The sequence below is a fragment of the Camelus dromedarius genome, chromosome 17, assembly GCF_036321535.1.
Source record: "Camelus dromedarius isolate mCamDro1 chromosome 17, mCamDro1.pat, whole genome shotgun sequence".
Lineage (NCBI taxonomy): Eukaryota > Metazoa > Chordata > Mammalia > Artiodactyla > Camelidae > Camelus > Camelus dromedarius.
Window position 1 is genome coordinate 5,975,933 of NC_087452.1, and position 19,677 is coordinate 5,995,609.

General features: G+C 53.1%; 2 protein-coding genes across 3 annotated transcripts; one reads left to right on the plus strand and one right to left on the minus strand.

Annotated features, from left to right (window-relative positions):
* The first annotated feature begins 3,873 nt into the window (after positions 1-3,873).
* Positions 3,874-10,840, plus strand: PRRT3 (proline rich transmembrane protein 3). Its single transcript, XM_031470850.2, has 4 exons — positions 3,874-4,025; positions 6,672-7,749; positions 7,960-8,115; positions 8,718-10,840. Exons 2-4 carry the CDS (start codon positions 6,729-6,731, stop codon positions 10,466-10,468), a joined length of 2,928 nt encoding a protein of 975 aa, XP_031326710.2. The 5' UTR covers positions 3,874-4,025; positions 6,672-6,728; the 3' UTR covers positions 10,469-10,840.
* A 529-nt stretch (positions 10,841-11,369) lies between these two features.
* CRELD1 (cysteine rich with EGF like domains 1) lies at positions 11,370-19,624 on the minus strand. 2 transcript variants are annotated; one of them, XM_010984946.3, is made up of 11 exons: positions 19,545-19,624; positions 18,845-19,037; positions 18,534-18,616; positions 15,933-16,043; positions 15,556-15,647; positions 14,680-14,856; positions 14,500-14,595; positions 13,475-13,558; positions 13,191-13,286; positions 12,843-12,977; positions 11,370-12,042 (listed from the first exon to the last, which is right to left on the minus strand). In XM_010984946.3, the coding sequence occupies exons 2-11, from the start codon at positions 19,016-19,018 to the stop codon at positions 11,828-11,830; spliced, it is 1,263 nt and encodes a 420-aa protein (XP_010983248.1). In that variant the 5' UTR covers positions 19,019-19,037; positions 19,545-19,624; the 3' UTR covers positions 11,370-11,827. The 2 variants fall into 2 exon arrangements, with proteins under 2 accessions (XP_010983248.1, XP_010983249.1); XM_010984947.3 differs by lacking the exon at positions 19,545-19,624 and adding an exon at positions 19,255-19,528.
* Between the last annotated feature and the right edge of the window lie 53 nt (positions 19,625-19,677).

A 19,677-nucleotide genomic window follows, 5' to 3' on the forward strand; every position in this document is an offset into this window, starting at 1 on the left:
AAAAAAATCAAGCAACACTTACCCCAGGGAAAACAGAACGTCTAGCAAAGGAAATACAATCACAGTACACTCCTGACTGAGCTGGAGTAATCTGTTTCATAGTTCCAGCACAGTAAATGCAGAATGATTATGTAAACAAAAGCAGCACAGAAAAATGTGGAAGGTGAGTGACTTAAGAGCTAAATCTTCACGTTCCTTTGTAGTAGTCAATAGGGAAAATCTGAAACTGAAAAAATGAAAAATTAACATCAGCAATGTAAGTCTGATGCTTAGAAAACAGATATAAAAACCAGAAGAAATAATCAGAAATACCAGACGAAGTTGAAAGGAATTGGGAGAGAGAGGGAATGGAATAAGGAACAGTTGATTTGATGTTAGGTACCAGATTTTCAGACTTATTCACACACACACACACACAATTCGTCTTTTCAAAAAAAGATTAGGTTCACTTAACTGGTATCTCTGGAGGCTAAAATCTGAGAAAGAATGAGTCAAGCCTCCAGGAACCCTTGAGGCCCAATTTGGCCAGTTCAGTGGAGGAGTCTAACTGTGTATGCACTCAGAGTTAGGGCAGTGAGCAGAGCACAGAGAAGGTTCGCCTGGCCCAGCCATCTCCCCCCTGTTCCGCCTTTTGTTTCTCTGCTCACGCCTGCCAGAGATCTCAGTTGGAGGCCTATTTTCAGACTCAAACTCCTAACATAGCAGGGGCTACCTGGAAGGCCTGGGGTTTTCATCTCCCTCTACCCCTCTCTGAGATTCTTCCAGAGGGGTGAGGTGGTGTCGTTGCTGTTAAGAGCACTGGCTCTTACAGCTTGTCTTCTTGTTTGCTGTGTGACCTTGAACAAATTACTTAACCTCTCTGAGCTTGAGCATGCTGGCTATAAAATGGAGAGCAAAATAATACACAGAACTGCTGTGAGGACTTAAAAAGAATAACTCGTGTAAGGTGTGTAGCATAGCTCCTGGCAGACTAAGCACTTGGTAAATGGAACTGCTGGCCACACCCCATATGCCTGGAGTCACCCCCCTACTCATCCTCGCTGTCCCAGAGTCTCCAGGATGATGCTAGGAGCTCCTTTTAGAGCCAGGATACTCTTCACCTATACCTGCCACTCCACGTTCCCCACTTACATTCACCTCCACCCCCAGCCATTCTCCTATTTCCATTGGATCAGCTTTCATCTTGGCCTCTGGACAAAGGGATCATAATCTCTCTTGCCTTTGTCTGGAATCTCAAAACCCATACCAGTCCGTGCTTTGGAGACACAATGGGATTGGAGCTCCTGGCTCCAAAGAGGGCAGCCAGGGAGAAGCCAGATGATCCTGAGTGAACTGAAGGGCTTGGGTGCTGTCAGGCCAGTGAGACTCTGCAGGGGCATGGATGAGTGGTCCCAGCACACACACCCTGCCCTCCTCAGGGGAACTGCCCAAGGGAACCTAACCAGCTCCCAGCCTGCAGAGAGATCTAGGCATCTCCAAAGGAGACTCATCAGACAGTTCAGAGGAGGCTCTAAGAGGAGGGACCTGGACCCCTCAACTTCTGTAGTGGGCCCCCAGAACTGCCCTCCCACCATGACTGCCCACAGGGGAAAAGTGTAGGTCCTTCAAAGGAAATTAAGACATTGTCAGGAAGAGGGATGTTGGACAATACTAAAAATGCCAATTATCTATTATATAGAGAACCAGGATCCAGGTAACTTCCCACAAGATCAGAACAACTGGCTAGACTTAACAAGATAAAATAAGCAACAAACAAATGTGGAATCCTACAGTGAGGCTCAAGAAACCAACATCACTCAAAGAGATGGGGAAGACCCAGTTGGGCAATAAAGTGATGTGGCTGACAGAAACATGACTTCAGTGTGAGGTCATATTAATAGAGGAGTGGGATCTGGAAAGGGGAGGTGAAAGTTCAGCCTTATTCTCAACTAGGTGCAGTTCCAAGAGTCCCACTTTAAAGAGAACATTGTTGACCTGGTAAAAATCAAAGAAAGGAGAGATGTCACAATGGTGAGAACCCAGAATCCTGTCCTTCAAGGAAAGGCTAAAAGAACTGGGAACATTTGATCTAGAGGGAGAAAATTCTAGAGAAATGAGATGCCTGTACAATCCTGAAGGGGTTCCCACAAGAAAAAAAGTAAAGCTGGTCAGATGACATGGTGAAATGGAAAAAGCCTGAATTTCTCCCAGTCTTAGAAAAGCTAAATTCAGGCTCCACCATTTACCAGCTACGAGGGACTGAACACCCTTCAAACTGGAACATGTCAGACACAACTAAGGGCTGAATATTGGTTTTCTGTGAGAGCCAGAGGTGGGAAAACACTGGGAGGGAGATTTCAGCTCAATTCTAGGCAGGATTTTCTTTCTTTTTAAAATAATATTTGTCATTCTTATCTCTAATCACAAAAGAAATACATGGTAGTATAAAATATTGGTAAACAGAAAAGCAAAATTAGATAAAGATCACATCAACCACTATTTACCTTCTAATATTTAAGGATAAGACAGATAGATAGACAGACAGATACTAACAAAAATGGGATCATACAAATAATTATCTGAGAGAATTTAGAATATCAGCAAGTAAAAATGCATATATCAGTATGTAAAGATATTTATTGCAGTACTGTTTCTAGGGAAAATTAAAGGCTAAAAAAAGGCTGTCAACCACCTGATTACTCATTGGTAGGGGAATGTTGGGAGGGTTTGAGAAACTGATAGAACACCCACATCATGCAATACTGTGCAGCTGGTTGAAAGAAAGGGTGGGGCTAGTACGCATAGCCTTAAAAATGTTTCCAACATATGTCTGCGTAAGGCAAAACAAAGTTACGGAATATTAGGCACAGTATGATCCCATTTTGTAAAATGCATGCACATATATATTTTTATAGGATGCAAAGGAAACAGTATTAAAAGAGGGTACATCTGGGTTGCAGAGTCAGAGAGGCCAAGGATAAGACAGTTCACGTGTGCTTTGAATACTTCCATGTTGCTTGAATTGGGACAATCCATTTATATTATTTTTATAATTCAAATGAGTGAAATTTAAATAAACAATCTACACTGAACATGTCTCCGTGCCAATAAAGATTTTACATTCTATTTAATAACCAAATGTATTCCTAGTGGGCATTTCTCTTAATGCATTGAAATGAATGGGGGATATTTAGTACATCGGGAGCTGTCCAAAGAGGGAGCAGGAGCATTTTGACAGACACACCCAAAAATGTGCAGACCCAGAGTCCTAACCGTGCCTCAGGTAGGAGATTATCTGAAAGGTACACTAGTGCATGTGCACAACAAATGTCTAGGCAGGAATGTCCCTGCTTCATTATTCCTGCTAGCAAAAGGCTAGGAACAACATACATGTCCCAGCCCGGGAACTGGATAAATAAAAATGTCAGGCTGACCATATGCGGCAGTCTCCAATAGTGAATGCAAGAAATGAGATGGATCTGTAGAAACATACATGGAAAGTGTGCAGGATATACTGCAAAGTGAAGGGGGAAAAGGCAAGTTACAATATGAGCAATATGTAGTGTGATCTCATTTCCATTTAAAATATACATGTGACTGTGCCTTGAAAAAACTGAAGGATACACGTCAAGCTGTAGGTTGGGTTAACCTGTAGATCGTATGTAGCCTGTATGTATCCCTATAAGGAGATAGGTCTAGAGATGCAAAGGAAGTGAGCTCGCCATCCCAGGAGGCGTCCCAGAGACTGGCTGCCCCTTTGCAGGGATGCTGCGGAAGTGATTTCCACATCGCTTGGAGGTGACCTCGGTCCTCTTCTTGGCCCTGAGAATCTGAGAGAGGAGAGGTCAGGACTGGGAGAAAAATCCACCCCTAAGGGGAAAGGGTTAACCGGGGATGGCGCTCCTGTGGGCGGGCTCCGGGATCGCGATCGGCAGCGCCGGGCTCTGTTAGCCAAGTCTGAGCATCTCGGAGGATGCGGCGCGGCGAGCGGCCTCAGGGACGCGCGCAAGGTGAACGTGGGGGCTGCCTGCCGGCGCGGAGCCCAGGTGAGGAGCTGGACTAGGGAGGAGGCGATGGCGGGGTCCCAGGCAGGGGGCATGGCCTGCAGCCCCCCTCTCAGGCGCGAGCTGCTGGGCCTGCACGAGCGCCCACCCCCACCGGGGACACTGCGGGAAGGCGCGGAGCCAGGGGAGGGATGGAGAAGGAGAGGTAACCTGAGATGGACCAGCTCCTGGAGGCTGCCTTGCGGCGGCCCTCACCCTAGTCCCTGGGGGCAGGGGAACCACTTCCCCCTACCAACCAAAAAATATATCTCTTCAGCAGCTGGAACCCAGGGCTGGGCAGCCCCCTCCTAGTCCAGAGATGACTACATCTCTTGGATTGGGGGTGGTGAGCAGATGGTATATGCTTACCATTGAAGTCTCCTCCTCTGCAAAGCTTTCCGACGCCCCGTGTAAAATGAGCCACTGCGGGTTTCACAGCCCCTAGTATGGCCACTCGCCGGCTGTGTGACCTTGGGCGAGTTACTCAACCTCTCTGAACCTCATTTTTTTTCTCCTGTGAAACGGGTGTAGCCACAGCCGCTTGTATTGGGAAGAGTGCATGAAATCCAGGACATGTAGCTAAGCTTAGCACAGGCGTCTAACTGGGTAAGAGCTCACACAAGAGTACTATTATTAACCAGGACCTGTGTTAGTGGCCTTTCAGTCCTGCCCCCTCAGCTCACTCTGACTCCTGACACTGGAACGGAGACTTCTCTTTGGGTCCCCAGCACCTAGCCTGGGTCAGGAGCAGAGCAAGGGGCTTGGTGAATGTTTGAGAAACGAACAAACAAGACAGAGTCTAAAGCTCAGTTTGGAGGACAGGTTTAAGGGGGTCTCTAAACCCCCTGAAATTATCCACAAGCTCTGTTGGGCCTAGGCATTTCCCTGGGGAGAGTGCCTGGAGTTTTCTTCAGCTTCTCGAGGTGTCTGCGAGCCGCCAAGGATTAGGAAGCAGGGAGCTTTGAGCACACCTGCTTCCCAGAGGGAAGGAACAGGCACTAAACATACCCGGGCACTGGGTCTCATAGCCGCTATCCCCCCTCTCCTGGCCGGGGGTCCCTTCCTGCCTCCCCAGACTATCCACCTGGGGATCATGCACCTGGAGGCAAGAAATAAGAGATGCAGCCCTCGAGAAGCCCCAGGCCGGTGGGGGAGACAGGAGATGATCACCCTGTGTGACCAGGGTGACGGGAAGGGGTGGAGGGGGTGTCAGGGAAAGAAATACCCAAGCTGAAACAAGCCACCGTCCTAGCTTACCTGATTTCTGCACCGGCCTCTCTCCCCCTTTTAAAACACTTAGCAGATCTGGTCACTCCCATGCTTAACATCTCCACTGGATTCCTGGGACACTTTTAGAATAAAACCCAGGTGCCTTTTCTCAGCTTTGAGAAGGCACCTCCCCCCTGGTTTCATCTCCCCATGCTCCCTCCTCCTGCATTTGCTGTGCTCTTCATTCCTGCTGAAGGGCCTTTCTGTTCCCTCCTCCAAATGCTTTTTCCTGATATCATCACGTGGCTGACTCCTTCCCATTCAACGTTTAGCTGAAAGTCACCTGAGAGGGGCTTTCTCGCACCCCTGAGTAAAGTAGGCCCCCATCCCTCTCTCTCTTAACCCCGTTTTATGTTCACCATAGCTCGCTTTATTTACAAGTATTGATCGTCTGTTTCCTACCTACAATGCCAGCTCCCTGAGGGCAGGTAACTTGTCAGTCTTGTTCACTGTTTTATCCCAAGGCTCAGCAAACAGTATGTGCTCAAATTATTTGTTGAAAGAGTTAAGGGGGCTGGTGGCAAAAAAAAGATTTCTGGCCAAAGGGAAAAGTAAAAGGGCTTTAATGCTTATTAAGTTCCTATTACAGGCCTGGCCCATGTGTTGTGTTATGTAAGTCTTAGAAGAACCCTTCTGAGTTAGGTACGATTTTTAAACCCATTTTACTGATGGGAAAACCATGATGCAGAGGGTAAAGTAACTCACCCAGGAAATGATGAAGCTGGGATTCAAACCCAGGTCTCTCCTCAAAGGCAAGGGCATATTCTTCTCCCTCTCTACCTCTCTGATGTTTGAGCAGGGCCTTCAAGAAGAAGATTTAAAAAAAAACAAACTAGGATTTCAGCAAGTGCAGGTGAAGGGAGAGGCATTCCAGCCTACGGGAACAGCAGGAGTAAAGGCCTGGGGCATCAGACAGTGCAGTGGGTGTTGAGGGATATGTGAGCAGCCTGATGTGGCCCTAGAAGGCCAGGGGAGGAGCTGATACTCTCTCCTGAGGGCAGTCGGGAGCCATTGAACATTTGCCAGCAGAGCAGGGCAAGTGGCGTGACCACAGATGCAGTTTTAAAAGGTCACTCTGGGCAGCATAAAGAGGTTGGACAGGAAGGGGTGGGCAGGGGATAAGGGCTGCTCCTTTCTTTCCCACCAGCCCCCTTGGGGCAGCCATGGGAGGCCCAACCCTCATGTGCCATCCCCCTCTCCTTTTCTTTTCTTTTTTTTTTTTTTTGTTTATTTTGGGAGGAATTTTTAGGGTGGTGGTAATTAGGTTTAATTTATTTTTTTAATGGAGGTACTGGAGACTGAACCCAGGACCCTGTGCATGCTAAGCATGCACACTACCACTGAGCTCTACCCTCTCCCACCCTCTCCTTTTTTTTTTAGGCTCATCCAGTGAAGACTGGAAGCTGAGGGCTCTAGGCCCAGGCATCAGAGTGGACCATGGCCCACAGCCCGTGGGGCCGTGTGTGTGGCTTCCAGCTGCTCTTGCTGCTGCTGTCCCTGGGGTCTGGCCCTGCCCTGGGCCGGGGCCTTCCTCGGCCACTTGAGGACTCAGAACCACATCTGATCCCAGGAGCCCACCCCAAGGGCCCTCTTGGCACAGAGCCCCAGGCCTTCGACTTCCTCTGGGAGGAGCCCAGAGACAAGAACCCCGGGGACTCCAGTGTCTCCCAGGTCCTTGCTGAGGAAGTGCCTGAGAGGCGCGTAGACTCCTTCGGCCTAGCCCTGCATGGACCTAAAGCAGCCCATGGGGTTCAGAGAGAAGGACTCCCGGTAACTGATGACCTCCAGGTGGCTCGAGGGCCAAGTTCTCAGGGTTGGACAGGACGTCCTGAACCACAGGAGCCTATGGAGCAAGAAGCACCTGTCCCCTATCCAGTGGACGCCCCCCATGTCACTTCGATCCCCACAACTTCCACGCTCCAACCTGGGATGGCCACGGTTCCCCCCACCCCCGGGGAGCCTGGAGGCCAAGTGGGACAGCGGCCATCTGGAGATGAGAGTCTGGTGGTGGCCAAAGACAAGACAAGGGTCTCAGAGACATCCCCCTGGGAACACAAGGGTCCTCCCCACACGCTTGTGCCCCACCTGGGCACTACTGTGAGGCCAGTGCTGGAAGGACAGGGCCAGGGTGAGGAGGACGTCCAGGAGACAGCTCACAGCCCCCTCACCACCCAGCAGGATCCAGCAGCCCCTGATGTTGGCTCAGTATCCCCAGCTGAGGGGGCATCCTCTCAGGAGCCTGGGTCCCAGCCAGACCTGGCATTGGCCAGAAGCCTTCCTCCTGCTGAGGAATTGCCCTTGGAGCTCCCCAAGAAGGCTGGAGATGGGGAGACCTGGGAAGTCAGTTCTCCAAGTCCCTCACCCAAACTGGCTGATCTCCCTGATGTCAGGGGCTCACCGGGACCCCAGCACTCAGGTCCTCCAGCCACAGAAACTCCTGATGCACAGCTCAAGCCAGGTGGGTATCAAAGTTAGGGTGCTGAGCAGGGCTGGGGGGGCAGTGTTCCAGGGCAGCCAGATGCCCCAGTTTCCACGTGACCTCTGGTCCCTCTTGGTTCCGCTTTCCTCATTCTGGCAAATGAGGGTGATTGTGCCTCCCTCCTGGGGGATGAGATTTTGGGGAACGCTGGGAAGTCAGGCAAAGTGATGACTGCTTTTGTTATTTCAGAGATAGCAGCAGTGAATGGAGCAGACCCCATCTCCCCCCAGCGGGTGAGAGGAGCAGTGGAGGCCCCAGGTACCCCCAAGTCCCTCATCCCTGGCCCCTCCGACCCTGGCCCAACTACAAACCGAACAGAGAGCCCTGTGGGAGCCCTGAAGCCAGGTGAGGGCACGGCTGGGGGTTTGGGGAGAGCGGGTACTCTGTCTATTAACTAGGAACCTGTGTGAGGTATATACGGGGGGTGGGGTGGGGAGTGAATAGGGACAAACACCTCCTTAAAGGAACTGGTAAAGAATGCCTTCAAACAACTTAGGATAATAAACTAATACTCACTGGATACTCCAGGAGAATTCATTTGCACTCTGGGGGCTAGAAAATTCTTAAACGTAACAGGTGTATTTAGCGCAGTGATTCTCCAACTCCTACAAGTCACTGGAGGAGTTTTTAAACAATTCCAATGCCCAAGCCCAGGCCCAGGGGATTCTGATTTGAGTTGATCTCCAGGTGATTCTAATATGCAGCCCCTGTTGAGAACTGTGGGAATGTTAATAAGAATAATAGCTCCCATCCATTTAACACTTACTGGGTGTTGGGCACTAAGCTATACATTTACTCTCACCACAACCCCATGAGGGAGGTGTTGTTACCACCCGCATTTTACAGATGTGCTTGGAAAAGTTAAACAACTTGTTCACCACACCAGAGAATGATGGAAAATCTAAAGCACTTCTCAAAGGGCTATTTTAATATTGTTATTATTGCAGATGAAGCCGAGGAGTGGCCTGGGCGCCCCCAAAGCCATCCCCCAGCACCCCCTGTCCAGGCCCCCTCGACGTCACGCCGGGGCCTCATTCGGGTCACCACGCAGCGCGCCCTGGGCCAGCCACCCCCTCCAGAGCCCTCAGCCAGCTCCATGGCATCAGCCCCAGCCTCCAGCCCCCCGGCCAACGCCACCGCACCACCCCTGCGCTGGGGTCCCCTGCGGCGGGTGCTGAGCTTTTCCTGGGAGCTGCACGTCTACGGGGTGGGGGTGCTTTTCCTGCTGCCCGCGTTGCTGGCACTGGCCTCGCTGGCAGCCGCCCCTGCGGGGCCCCGGCTGGCACTGGTGGCGGCGGTGCTGGTGCTGGTGGCGTCAGGGCTGAGATCCGCCTACATGCTCACCGACCCGTATGGCTCGCAGGCACGGCTGGGTTTACGCGCCGGCCTGGTGCTGTACAATCTGCCCTTCCCCTTGCTACTCACTGCGCTGGCGGCCCTGACCCTGCTCGGCCTGGGCGCGGGGCTGCCACAGCAGCTGCAGAACCCGCTCCTCCTGGGAGCGCTGGCGTTGGTGCACGGCGTGGGGCTGCTCGCTACAGACCTGCTGTCGGTGAGGCCTGCGCTCAACCTCCTGGCTCAGGGCTTATCGTGCGCCTGGGGCGCGGCCGTGGCTCTGGGCACGCTCTGCCTGTGCCGTCGCCGCCTGCTGGACGGGCCGAGGGGCTGGGATGCTAGCCCGGGCCCGAGGCTGCTGGCCGTGGCGGGCGCGCTGGGGCTGCTGGCCAGCGGCTTGCAGCTGGCGGCCGCGCTCTGGCTGTACCCGGGCCCGGGCCGGGTGGGCCGCTTCTCGTGGGCCTGGTGGGGCGTCCACTTTTGGCTGCGCCTGCTGGAGCTGACGTGGGCGCTCACCCTGGGGCTGGCCGCTGTGGCCGCCGCGCGGCCCAGGCCGCCCACGGAGCACGCTTGCTGGGCTAAGCTCCTGCGCCTGGCGTGCCCCACGCCCTCGGGCAAGACCGAGGTGCCTGAGCGGCCCAACAACTGCTATGCGGGGCCCAGTGGCGTCGGCGCAGGTACCTTGGACATCAGTAAGAGCCTCATCCGCAACCCAGCGGAGGGTGGGCCGCCGGCCACGCCCAGTTCAGGCGCCTGGGGTTCCTCTGCGTCGCTGGGCCGCGGTCCCCAGGGTGGTCCGGAGCTGTCCCGCAGCAGCGTGGGGCCGGCGCCGTCGATGAGCGAGCTGGACCTGCGGCCGCCATCACCCATCAACCTGAGCCGCAGCATCGACGCCGCGCTCTTCCGAGAGCACCTGGTGCGCGATAGCGTCTTCCGGCGCTGCGGCCTGGCCTCCCCGCCGCCCGGGGGCGCGCTGCGGCCACGCCGAGGCAGCCACCCCGACGCCGAGCTCGACGGCTCGGGCTCTTCCCTCCTGCGCGGCCGCTGCCGGTCGCTCAGCGACGTGCGCATGCGCGGGCCGGTCCCCCAACATGTGGTGGACGAGCCTGACCCGGCGGCTTCTGGCAGCTCCGCGGACAGCTTCTCCCGGGGTTCACTGAAGATCAGCTGGAACCCGTGGCGCCACGGGCTGTCGTCGGTGGACAGTCTGCCCCTGGACGAGCTGCCCAGCACGGTGCAGCTACTGTCTTCCCCAGCTCCTGCCCCTGCTCCTGCCCGGCCTGGGGAGCCGCAGAGTAGGGTCCAGCCTCCCTGCAAGCCCGGGGACTCCCGCAGCGCCTCCAGTGACACCATCGAACTCTGAGGGGGTCCAGAAACTCAGGACCAGGGCCCCCGCCTCGATGGCCCTACACGGGCATGACCAACCGGGACAGTTGAATATTTGCAAAACATTCCGGGAGTATTCCTGGGCCTCCACCTGATTGCAGCCTCCGGAGACAAGCCTGGGTGAACTCACCCCTTGATTTTTGTTTTTTTAAATATCTCTATTTTTTTCCAGTATTTTGCACAGAGGCCGTGACTTAAGCGGAATACAGGGTGGACGTGCACGGACTGGAGAATGGAAAATGGGGTCCAGGTGCCCCAAACATCCCCCCACCTCCCGACTCCTCAGTGGAGATGAGGCTTGCTTGTCCAGACTGTTCTTTGTGCCAAAGAAATAAACCTTACGACTTCGCTCATGCCTCCCTCTGGCCACGCAGGATCCTGTTCAGAGGAGAGGTAGCAGGGCCCACATCCCAGTAACTGCAAGTCCTGTGTTTACTGTGGAGGGGAGGGCTTGCAGAGTAAATGGCGCTGGACCCTTGCAGGCTTTAGAAATAATGGCTCCCAATATTTTATGGAACATCTATCTGCTGTACACTGTCTTCAGCTCTTCACATTTGTCACCTTACTTAATTCTCACATTAAGCCTGAGTGGAAAGTATTTTCGTGTCCATTATAGATGAGAAGAGTGGATGAAAGCCATTTGTCCAGGGTCCTTTGGCAAATGAGAGCTGGTACTAAACCGAGAAAGTTCCACTCCTAAGCCTGGTCCCTCCATCCCCCTTTCTCCTAACACCCCTTCATGGTCAAGCCTTTCCTCTGTCCTCCATGGGGGTAGCCCTCAATTTCCCAGGGTTTTAAAAAACTTCCCCAAGGGTGGAGGGGCCCTCAGAAACTCAGGCCAACTCATGGCAGGTGGGGGCAGGTAGTAAGACTGCAGCTTCTCCATTTTCCAAGACCTTTATTTCCTGAGATGAATCAATAAATAAATCAGTGGCTGGGGGGCAGGTGAGTACAGAACAGGAGCTGGCAGCATGCAGCTGGCAGGAGGGGGCTGTGATGGGCCCATCCCTGCAGGGACCCCTCCCCATCCTGGGCAGGGGCCAAAGCTCACTAGCAGCCACCACGAGGAGACACTTTATTTTAAAAAATCCACACGCATTGTGAAGCCTGCCCAGTGCACTCGGGCCAAGACCTCACGGCGCCCACCTCTGGGGCTGCTTTTCCACTGCCGAGGCCTCACGTGCCCAGGCTGTGGTGCCCGGGCTGCTCTGTAAGGTGGGCTGGGGGTACTTACCCCACTCTCAAAAATAAAGCAAGTGCCTCCAGTGTCCAGGCAGGAGAGTCCTGACCTCGGGGGCAGCCCAGGCGGGAGGAGATCCTGCAGGTGTGGCAGGGATTATCTACCCTTGATGAAGCCCTCCAGCACACGGTCACTACGCTCTGACAACCAGTAGCCAGTCATGGCCGCCACAGCCCCGATGAAGATGGCAGTGAAGACCAAGTCACCCTTGGCAGCCAGCGTGGCCAGAGCGCAGATAATGACACCGAAGAACATCTGCTGCAGGACCACCAGCTCGTCCTCTGTCATCTCCGAGAAGAAGCCCGCTGACTCTGAGCAAGAGAAGCGCCTGTCACTCAGCCCCCGTTCCCTGAGCCTCCCACATGCCTGATCATTGCTGCTGCGTGCCTGCCGGGCACACCAGCACAAGATGTCATTTGCTGCTGAAAACAACTCCAAGAGGGGCAGCTATTATCCCTGTCTCACTAAATGGGAACCTGAGGCTCAGAGAGGTGAAGAGGTTTGCCCAAGGCCAGGCGGGCGAGTTGGGTCAGAGCACGTGTGCTAGCCCAGCTCCAGAGCCAGAGTGCTGGCATCAATGCCCAGCTCTGCCACCTGCTTGCCATGTGGCCCTGGGCAAGTTGTTCCATCTCTGCATCCCAGCTTCCACTATACCAGTGGGGATGAGAATAATAGCTACAGCACTGGACTGGTTTTAGGGGAGAAATAAGTTAATACGTGCAGCATGCTTAGAACAGCGTGTGACACAGGGTTAAGAGCTGTGGAAGTGGTCACTATCATCACTGTGACTGTCTTTGGTCTCATCACACCCATGGCCTACGACAGCTCTCAGTGGCAGGGCAAGGATGGGTCCCACTGGACAGATGAGGAAAGAGGCCTGGGGAGGCAGAATGACTTAAGGCCAAGTCCCATTTTCTTTCCACCCTGGGAACTGTGAGGGCAAGAGAAGCCAGCCTGGGGATCAGATGTGGGGTTCAGATCCCAGTGCAGCACACGAGGGCTGGGAGGGGGTGGGGGTGGGGCAGGGCTGGCAGCGGCCTGGAGGCAGGGCTTCCCTGCCGCCTGGATGGTGACCCCCCCCCCAGGTTTCTGGGGCCAACATGGGGCTCACCTGGGATCTGCTCCTTCACACAGATGCCCTCCATCTGTTTGTAGCCCTCGGCACAGACGCAGCGGTAACTGCCCTCTGTGTTCTCACACTGCTCATTCTCTCCCGGGCACACCACTGTCTCACACTCGTCCACATCTTGAGGAAGGATGCGGAGGGTCAGAGGCCTGGCCACCAGGCTCCCACGGGCAGGGCCCCTGACTCTGTCTTGCTCACATCCTGACACCCCCTGCCCTGGCCCAGGCAACCTTCCACCCTTCCTTCCCATGCCCTGTCCACCTTCCAGCCCCTCTCAATTTGTGGTGGGCAAGGCCCCCCCGGGTGCCAGAGCCCTACCAGCAGGACACTCACCGAGGCACTTGGAGCCCACCTGCTGGTAGCCAGGGCTGCATCTCTTACAGCGGCCTGGCCCTGCCCCCATGCAGCCCAGGCAGGCTTTGGCACAGTCTGGAGAAAGGAGAGGAGAAAAGGATGTGAGTGCCCGTAGGCCTGGGGGGAAGCCCTGCTCCAGAAGAGTTCTGGGCAGGAGGTGGGGAGAAGTTCTGGTACCTGGGAAGGTGGAAGTTTGTGGGGAAAGGCGAGGAGCAGTTCCTCCCACCATCCCCACCCTCCTCCCGTGCAGGAGCGGCACGTACCTCGGCACTCGTAGGAGCCCTCCGTGTTCACACAGAACTGGTCAGGTCCACAGCTGGCTCGCTCTGTGCCACACTCATCAATGTCTGCAAAGAGGCCAGTAGGGTGGGGACTTCAGTCCCTATTTCACTAACGGGGAAGCTGAGGCCCGGGTTGTTGCAAAGGGACTAGCCCAGGCCCCAGTGGTCCAGACACCACAGGCTGTCCACCAGCACGGACACAGAGGTGCAGCTGGACTCCGGGCCATCCAGCAGGAGACGGCATTTTTCAATCTGCCTTGCAGCCAAGTGTGGCCTTGTGATTGCGTTCTGGCCAGCAGGATGTAAACAGAAGTGATGTGCTCCACTTCTGGCTTGGCCTTAAAACAACGGACGTGGACTCCTCCGTGCACTTTCTTCCCTTTCTCACTTCCTGAATGCTGGGTCATGGAACACGGAGGTGCTCGTGACCCAGCCTCAACCAGGAAGCCAACACCCAAGGGAATGAATGCACAATAAGACAGAAGGAATCTGGGTTCTTAATGACTGGGACAAGCAGCGCTTCCCTGCCAGCCTGGACGACTGGCTTCGAGACTGTGATATGAGATAAAAATAAACCTCTATATTCTTTAAGCCACAGTCTTTGAGAATCTTTTTGTTACAGCAGCTTAGCTTTTACCCTCGTCTATCTAAATGGCTAGGCAGGGATCAAACTAAGTCTGGAACCCAGGTTTCCTGTCCCAAGTTCAGTATCTTCATTCCCCTGGCTAACCCTTTTTCAATTTTCAAGACTTGACCCAAGTGACACCTCCTCCAAGAAGCCTTTCCTGATTCCCCACCACCATGGAGCTGGAAGAGGTACATCTCTCCCTGTAAAACCATCAGTCTGTACTGTAAGTACCTGGTTACTCTTCTGCCTTCCCAACCAGGTTGAGATCTCCATGAAGGTGGGGACTGGGTTGGTCTAGCACAGAGATGTGTGTGTTGATGGGGAACCAACCCCAGGACCCCTCCCTGCCCCTCCAGGCCGAGGGCAAGGCCCCACTCACCTACACACTTGAGATGATGCAGGGTCCAGCCCTTCTTGCACTGTAAACAGTTTGATTCCTCAGGTCCTGAGCAGCGGGCACAGGGGCCAAAGCAAGCTGGGTGGGATGGGGGACATATGAGGGTGTGCAGGCAGGCACCCCAAGTGCCCCTGCCCAGTGCTGCGCCTCTCGGCTACCTACCCGAACATACCAGATGGCTGGCGTTGCGTTCTGCCTCAAAGTAGCCAAGGCCGCACTGGCCACAGGCCTCTCCACCGTAGCCGGCTTGACAGTCACAGTGCCCGCTGCCCCCTCGAGTCCCTTCCCCTTCACACTGCCCGTGGCCACCGCAGGGCCGCTCTGCGCCCCCAGGACAGGCTGTGGGCAGACACCAAAGCAGGTGGGACTGTAAATACAACCTTGTATGTAGAGAATATTTTCCCCATATCTGTCAACATTTCTGGAGAGGAAATGATTTTAATGATGACATAATATTTTGTCATAAAACTGTATGCAATTTACTTAACCAATGCCCCATTGTGGAACAGTTATGTTATTTATAAACCTTTTCTTTTATAAAGACTGAATTGACCATCTTTGTTGTTAGTTCTTTTTTTTTTTTTTTTTTTGCTAACTCTTTATATCAGCTGCTTCCAGAGAGATTTTTCTAAAAAGGGCTGGTAGTAAGTTCAGCCCCTGCCTCAGAACTGTATGCAGAAAACGGTGGTGACAACAGGGGCTTCTGCCCCATCCCTAGGAAGGTCATCTTAGTCCAGGGCATGGGGCCTGGGCTGGTCCAGGCATGGGAAATGGCGGGGAGGATGGGGGCACTTCTCAAATGCATCATAGAAACTACAGCTGTATCTGACTCGGTCTAGCCCTGTGTCTTTTTCCAGGGCTGTTCTCCGTTGATTTGTTCACCTCACCAGCCCTGTGAGACAGGGCCCTGTTCGTGGAGGTCCAGAGAAGTTATCTGAGCAGACTAAGCTCACACAGCCAACTAGGGACAGAGCCAGGCCTGGATCCCTAGCCCCAGGATTCCCCTTCCATCTCCCAAGAAGAACATGAAAAACTCACGAAGGCAAGAGGGCCCAAAGGTGCCTGGCGGGCAGCAGAGCTTCAGGGAATCGGAGCAGAGCCACTGGAAGAGGTCTGGGGCTTCCTGCTGCCTGAGGCGGGGGACAGTGCGGGGACCGAGACAGTGTCAGAGGTGCTGTCCCCCCACCTCCCTCAGATTCTGTGAAACAGCCCATCTTGGGCATAAACCCACAGGCTGCCTGACCAACACCCCTTCCCCGTTTGGGAGAGGCGTAAACTGAAGCTCAGAGTGAGCCTGGTCCCCCAGCGAGTCCTGAGTGCACCTGGCTTTGGAGGAAGGAGGCGAATGGGGACACAGCCCCTAGCTTACCACCCCCTGTTTTACCTTTCGCCCCCGGAAGGCCCCGACCACTCACTTGTGAAACCACCAGCTTTCCACCAGCTCCTCACTCAGCTCCAGCAGGCGGTGGCACTCAAAGTCCGACTTGCTGCACACGCCCTCCAGCACCTCTACCAGGCGGGTCTCGCTAACCAGACAGGGATGAGCGTTAGGGCCACACTCCAGCCCACCTACCACCCTCCTCACCATCTCCCCTCCCGCCCCTCCTTGTGCCAGACCATGTCAAAGGAAAGGCCACAGGCCATAATGGCATGGGTACTGGTTTGGGGAGTCAGACAGCCCTGGGTTCTAATCCAGTGGTCTGACCTTGGGCAAGTCATTTACCCTCTCCCAAACCTCTGTTTTCTCATCTGTAAAATGGGGACAATATTCCCTGCAGGTTTGTTGTAAGATAGCTCAGTCCCTGCATCTGTGCAATGGAATATAACACCCTTGCTGGGTAGATGTGGTTAAAAACATATCGTATTACAAGTGCTGGCAAGGACGTGGAGAAACTAGAATGGTCCAACATTGCAGGTGGGAATGAAAAATGGTGCAGCCACTATGGAAAACAGTTTGGCAGTTCCTTCATAAGTTAAACATGGAATCACCATCTGACTCAGTAATTCCTCTCCTGGGTACATAGCCAAAAGAATGAAAAACAGGTGTTCAAACAAAAACCTGCACACAAATGTTCACAGCAATACTAAGCACAATAGCCAAAAGGTAGAAACAGCCCAATGTCCGTCAACTGATAAATGGATAAACAAATGTGGTCTATCCGCACATCAGAATATTATTAAGCCTTGAAAAGGAATGAAGTACTGATATTTGCTATAAGATGGATGAACGTTGAAACCATTATGCTAAGTAAAAGAAGCCAGACATAAAAGACCAAATTGTATGATTCCAACAGAATCAGCAAATAGCACAGAGACAGAAAGCAGACTGGTGGATGCTAGAGGCTGGGGGAGGGGGAAAGGGAAGTGACTATTTAATGGGAATAGAGTTTTTAGGGGCGATGAAAGCAGTCTAGAACTAGAAAATGGTAACAGTTGCACAACACTGTGAATGTACTAAATGTCTCTAATGGTAAATTTTGTACTATTGCATTCTACCACAATGAAATAACTTTTAAATATACATGTACACTAAATGTATTATACATATATAACAGGTCTGGCACAGTGCCTGGCATATAGGAGGAGGTGATTTAAAACAAAACAAAACAAAACAAAACGAGCCATTATAGAGCTAGAAGTGCTCTCAAGGTTATCTTGGTCAATCTCCTCATTCCCAAATGAAGAAACAGGCCCACTGAAGGAAAGGAAAATGTTACATAATAACAAAACTTTTATTTCTATTGGGCATCACAGTTTAATCCTTACCACAATCCTATGAAGTAGGCAAAGTTGGTATTTAATATCCCCATTTTACAGATGAGGAAACTGAGGATCAGAGAGAAGTGACCTTCCCTAGGGTATAAAGAGTCAGAACTGACAACCAGGTCTAACTCCAAGCCTTGCTGATTCCTTCTCCTCAATCTGACACTGAAAATGTGGAGGGCCTGGGGCTCAAGGCTCTCCTCTCAATATAATCTCATCTTGTCCCAAGACTTGACTATATGCTGATTCTATGCTGATGACCGCCAAATTCACGTCTCCAGTCCTACTTCTCTCCCGAACTCCTGACTCCTAAATCTAACTCTCCTTGACTCTTTACGGACATCTCAGCCCAACAAGTTTAACGAGAACGCCTGATTCCATGACCTCCCTACATCTTTTCCTTCCTTAGTTTCACCCATCTCAGAAAACAGTCCCACTATTCACCCAGTTACTCAGGCCCAAAACCTACTGAGGAACTTTTATTCTACTTTTTCCTCTCACATCCCATAATGATTCCATCATCAAGTCCTATCAGTCTATCTGCAAAATACACCCAGAATCTGACCCCTTCTCATCATGTCCACTGCTGCCCTCATGCCTAGACTATGCACCCGCCTCCAGACTGGTCTTTCTGCTCCTCCACCCTGGCACCCTAGAGTCTGTTCGCTACACAGCAGTGTCAGTGACCTTTTAAAGATATAAATAAAACCACATCACTTTCCCACTCCAAACGTCCTACCCACCACTCTCCCCTCTGCTCACTCCAAATCCAGCCACTTCTCAAATACACCAAGCTCAGTCCCCCCCCTTTCCAAATCCCTCCCCTGATTTTCACACAGTTCGCTCTTCACCTCAGGTCTCTGTTCTTTTGTTTTGTTTTGTTTTGTTTTTAATGGAGGTGCTGGGGACTGAACCCAGGACCTTGTGCATGTTAAGCATGCGCTCTACCACTGAGCTATTTCCCTCCCCACTCAGGTCTCTGTTTTAATGTCATATGTCAAACGCCACACCTCTCACCATTCTGTAGTCCACCCTGCTTTACTGTTCTTCACCTGATATGATTTTATTTACTTCTTCACTGTCTGTCTCCTCTACTGGAATGCAAGCTCCATGAAGATGGATTTTGCTTGTTTACTGCTGTCCTACAGATGTTCAATGATATTGTTGAGTAAGTGCTCCCAAAGAGTCTCCACCAGCATAGCAGAGACTGGGATGTGAAGTAGACAAACCCATCCGTCCAGCTTCTTCCCTACCTGTCTTTGTATTTAGACAACTTCTCTTCCTCCCAGGCAGTGTTTCCACCTCCAAAGTTGTCCCTGATGGTTCTCTCCAGGCCCTGGAAATGGAAAAAATTAGTAATAGCCAAGTATAGTTCCTGGCACACTCTAGCTCTTTCACTGATCAGGAAACTGAGGCACAGAAGGCAACCTACCCAAGGCTATACAACCAGTAAGTAACCAAGTTGGGACATGAGTGCATGCAGGCTTCTATCCCAGAGCTCCCAGCTCTCAACCCCTGTGCTCGAGTAGTTGAGACGCCCCCATTACACTCCTGGTGCACCCACCTTGTTGAAGCTGTCGACCAGTCCCCGGCAGGTATGACATGGATGGGGCTCAGTGGGGGGAGAAGCCTGGGGAGGCAGAGAGGGCTGGACCCACACAGGGGCTGGGAGGCCAAGGAAGAGGCTCAGGCCCCAGAGCAGAGCTGGGGCTAGGCCCCTTTGGGACCATGGGGCCATCTTTTCCCAGGCTGGGCACCTGTAGATAGAGGACGTGGGAAAGGTTTGCTGGAGGAGCCAAGTGAAAAAGAAAAGCATTGATTCTGAGGTGTCGCGAGTCTGGGAGCCCAGATCTGTGTTACTGTAAGAAAAGAAGGTGGAACTAGGGTAAGGTCAAGGGAGGGGAGACGGGGGTGGGGGGTGGGGGAAGGAGTCTATTCTACAATTCCAGGACGGTAATAAGTTATCCTCGTCACCGTGGGGGAGGTGGTCTGGATCCTCAGCAAGGGCGTAGGAGTCAGCCCATTGTTCTAGGGTCGGAATATGGTTCCTACGGGCCGGATCGGCGGAATTAGGAAGAATGGGTCAGATTCCTAAGTATTTAGGGAGAAGACGCCAGACGGAGGGTCTTGTGGGGAGGAACCCAGATCCGGATATGAAGAGAAGGGGTCAGGTTCGGGGCCTGCAGGCGGCAAAGGCACGGCCCACGAGCCCGCAAGGGAGACTCCAGATCCGCGTAGGCTCGAGAGAGGAAGAGATGACCCACCCAGCCCGGGGGCGCCGACAGCTCAGTCTCCCCAACGCCACCGCGGCCGCGGGCTGCGTAAGACGTGCGCCCTCCGCCTGCTCCGCAGCCCGGGAGGCGGAGCCCGAGCCACAGCCAATGGCAGTAGGCCATG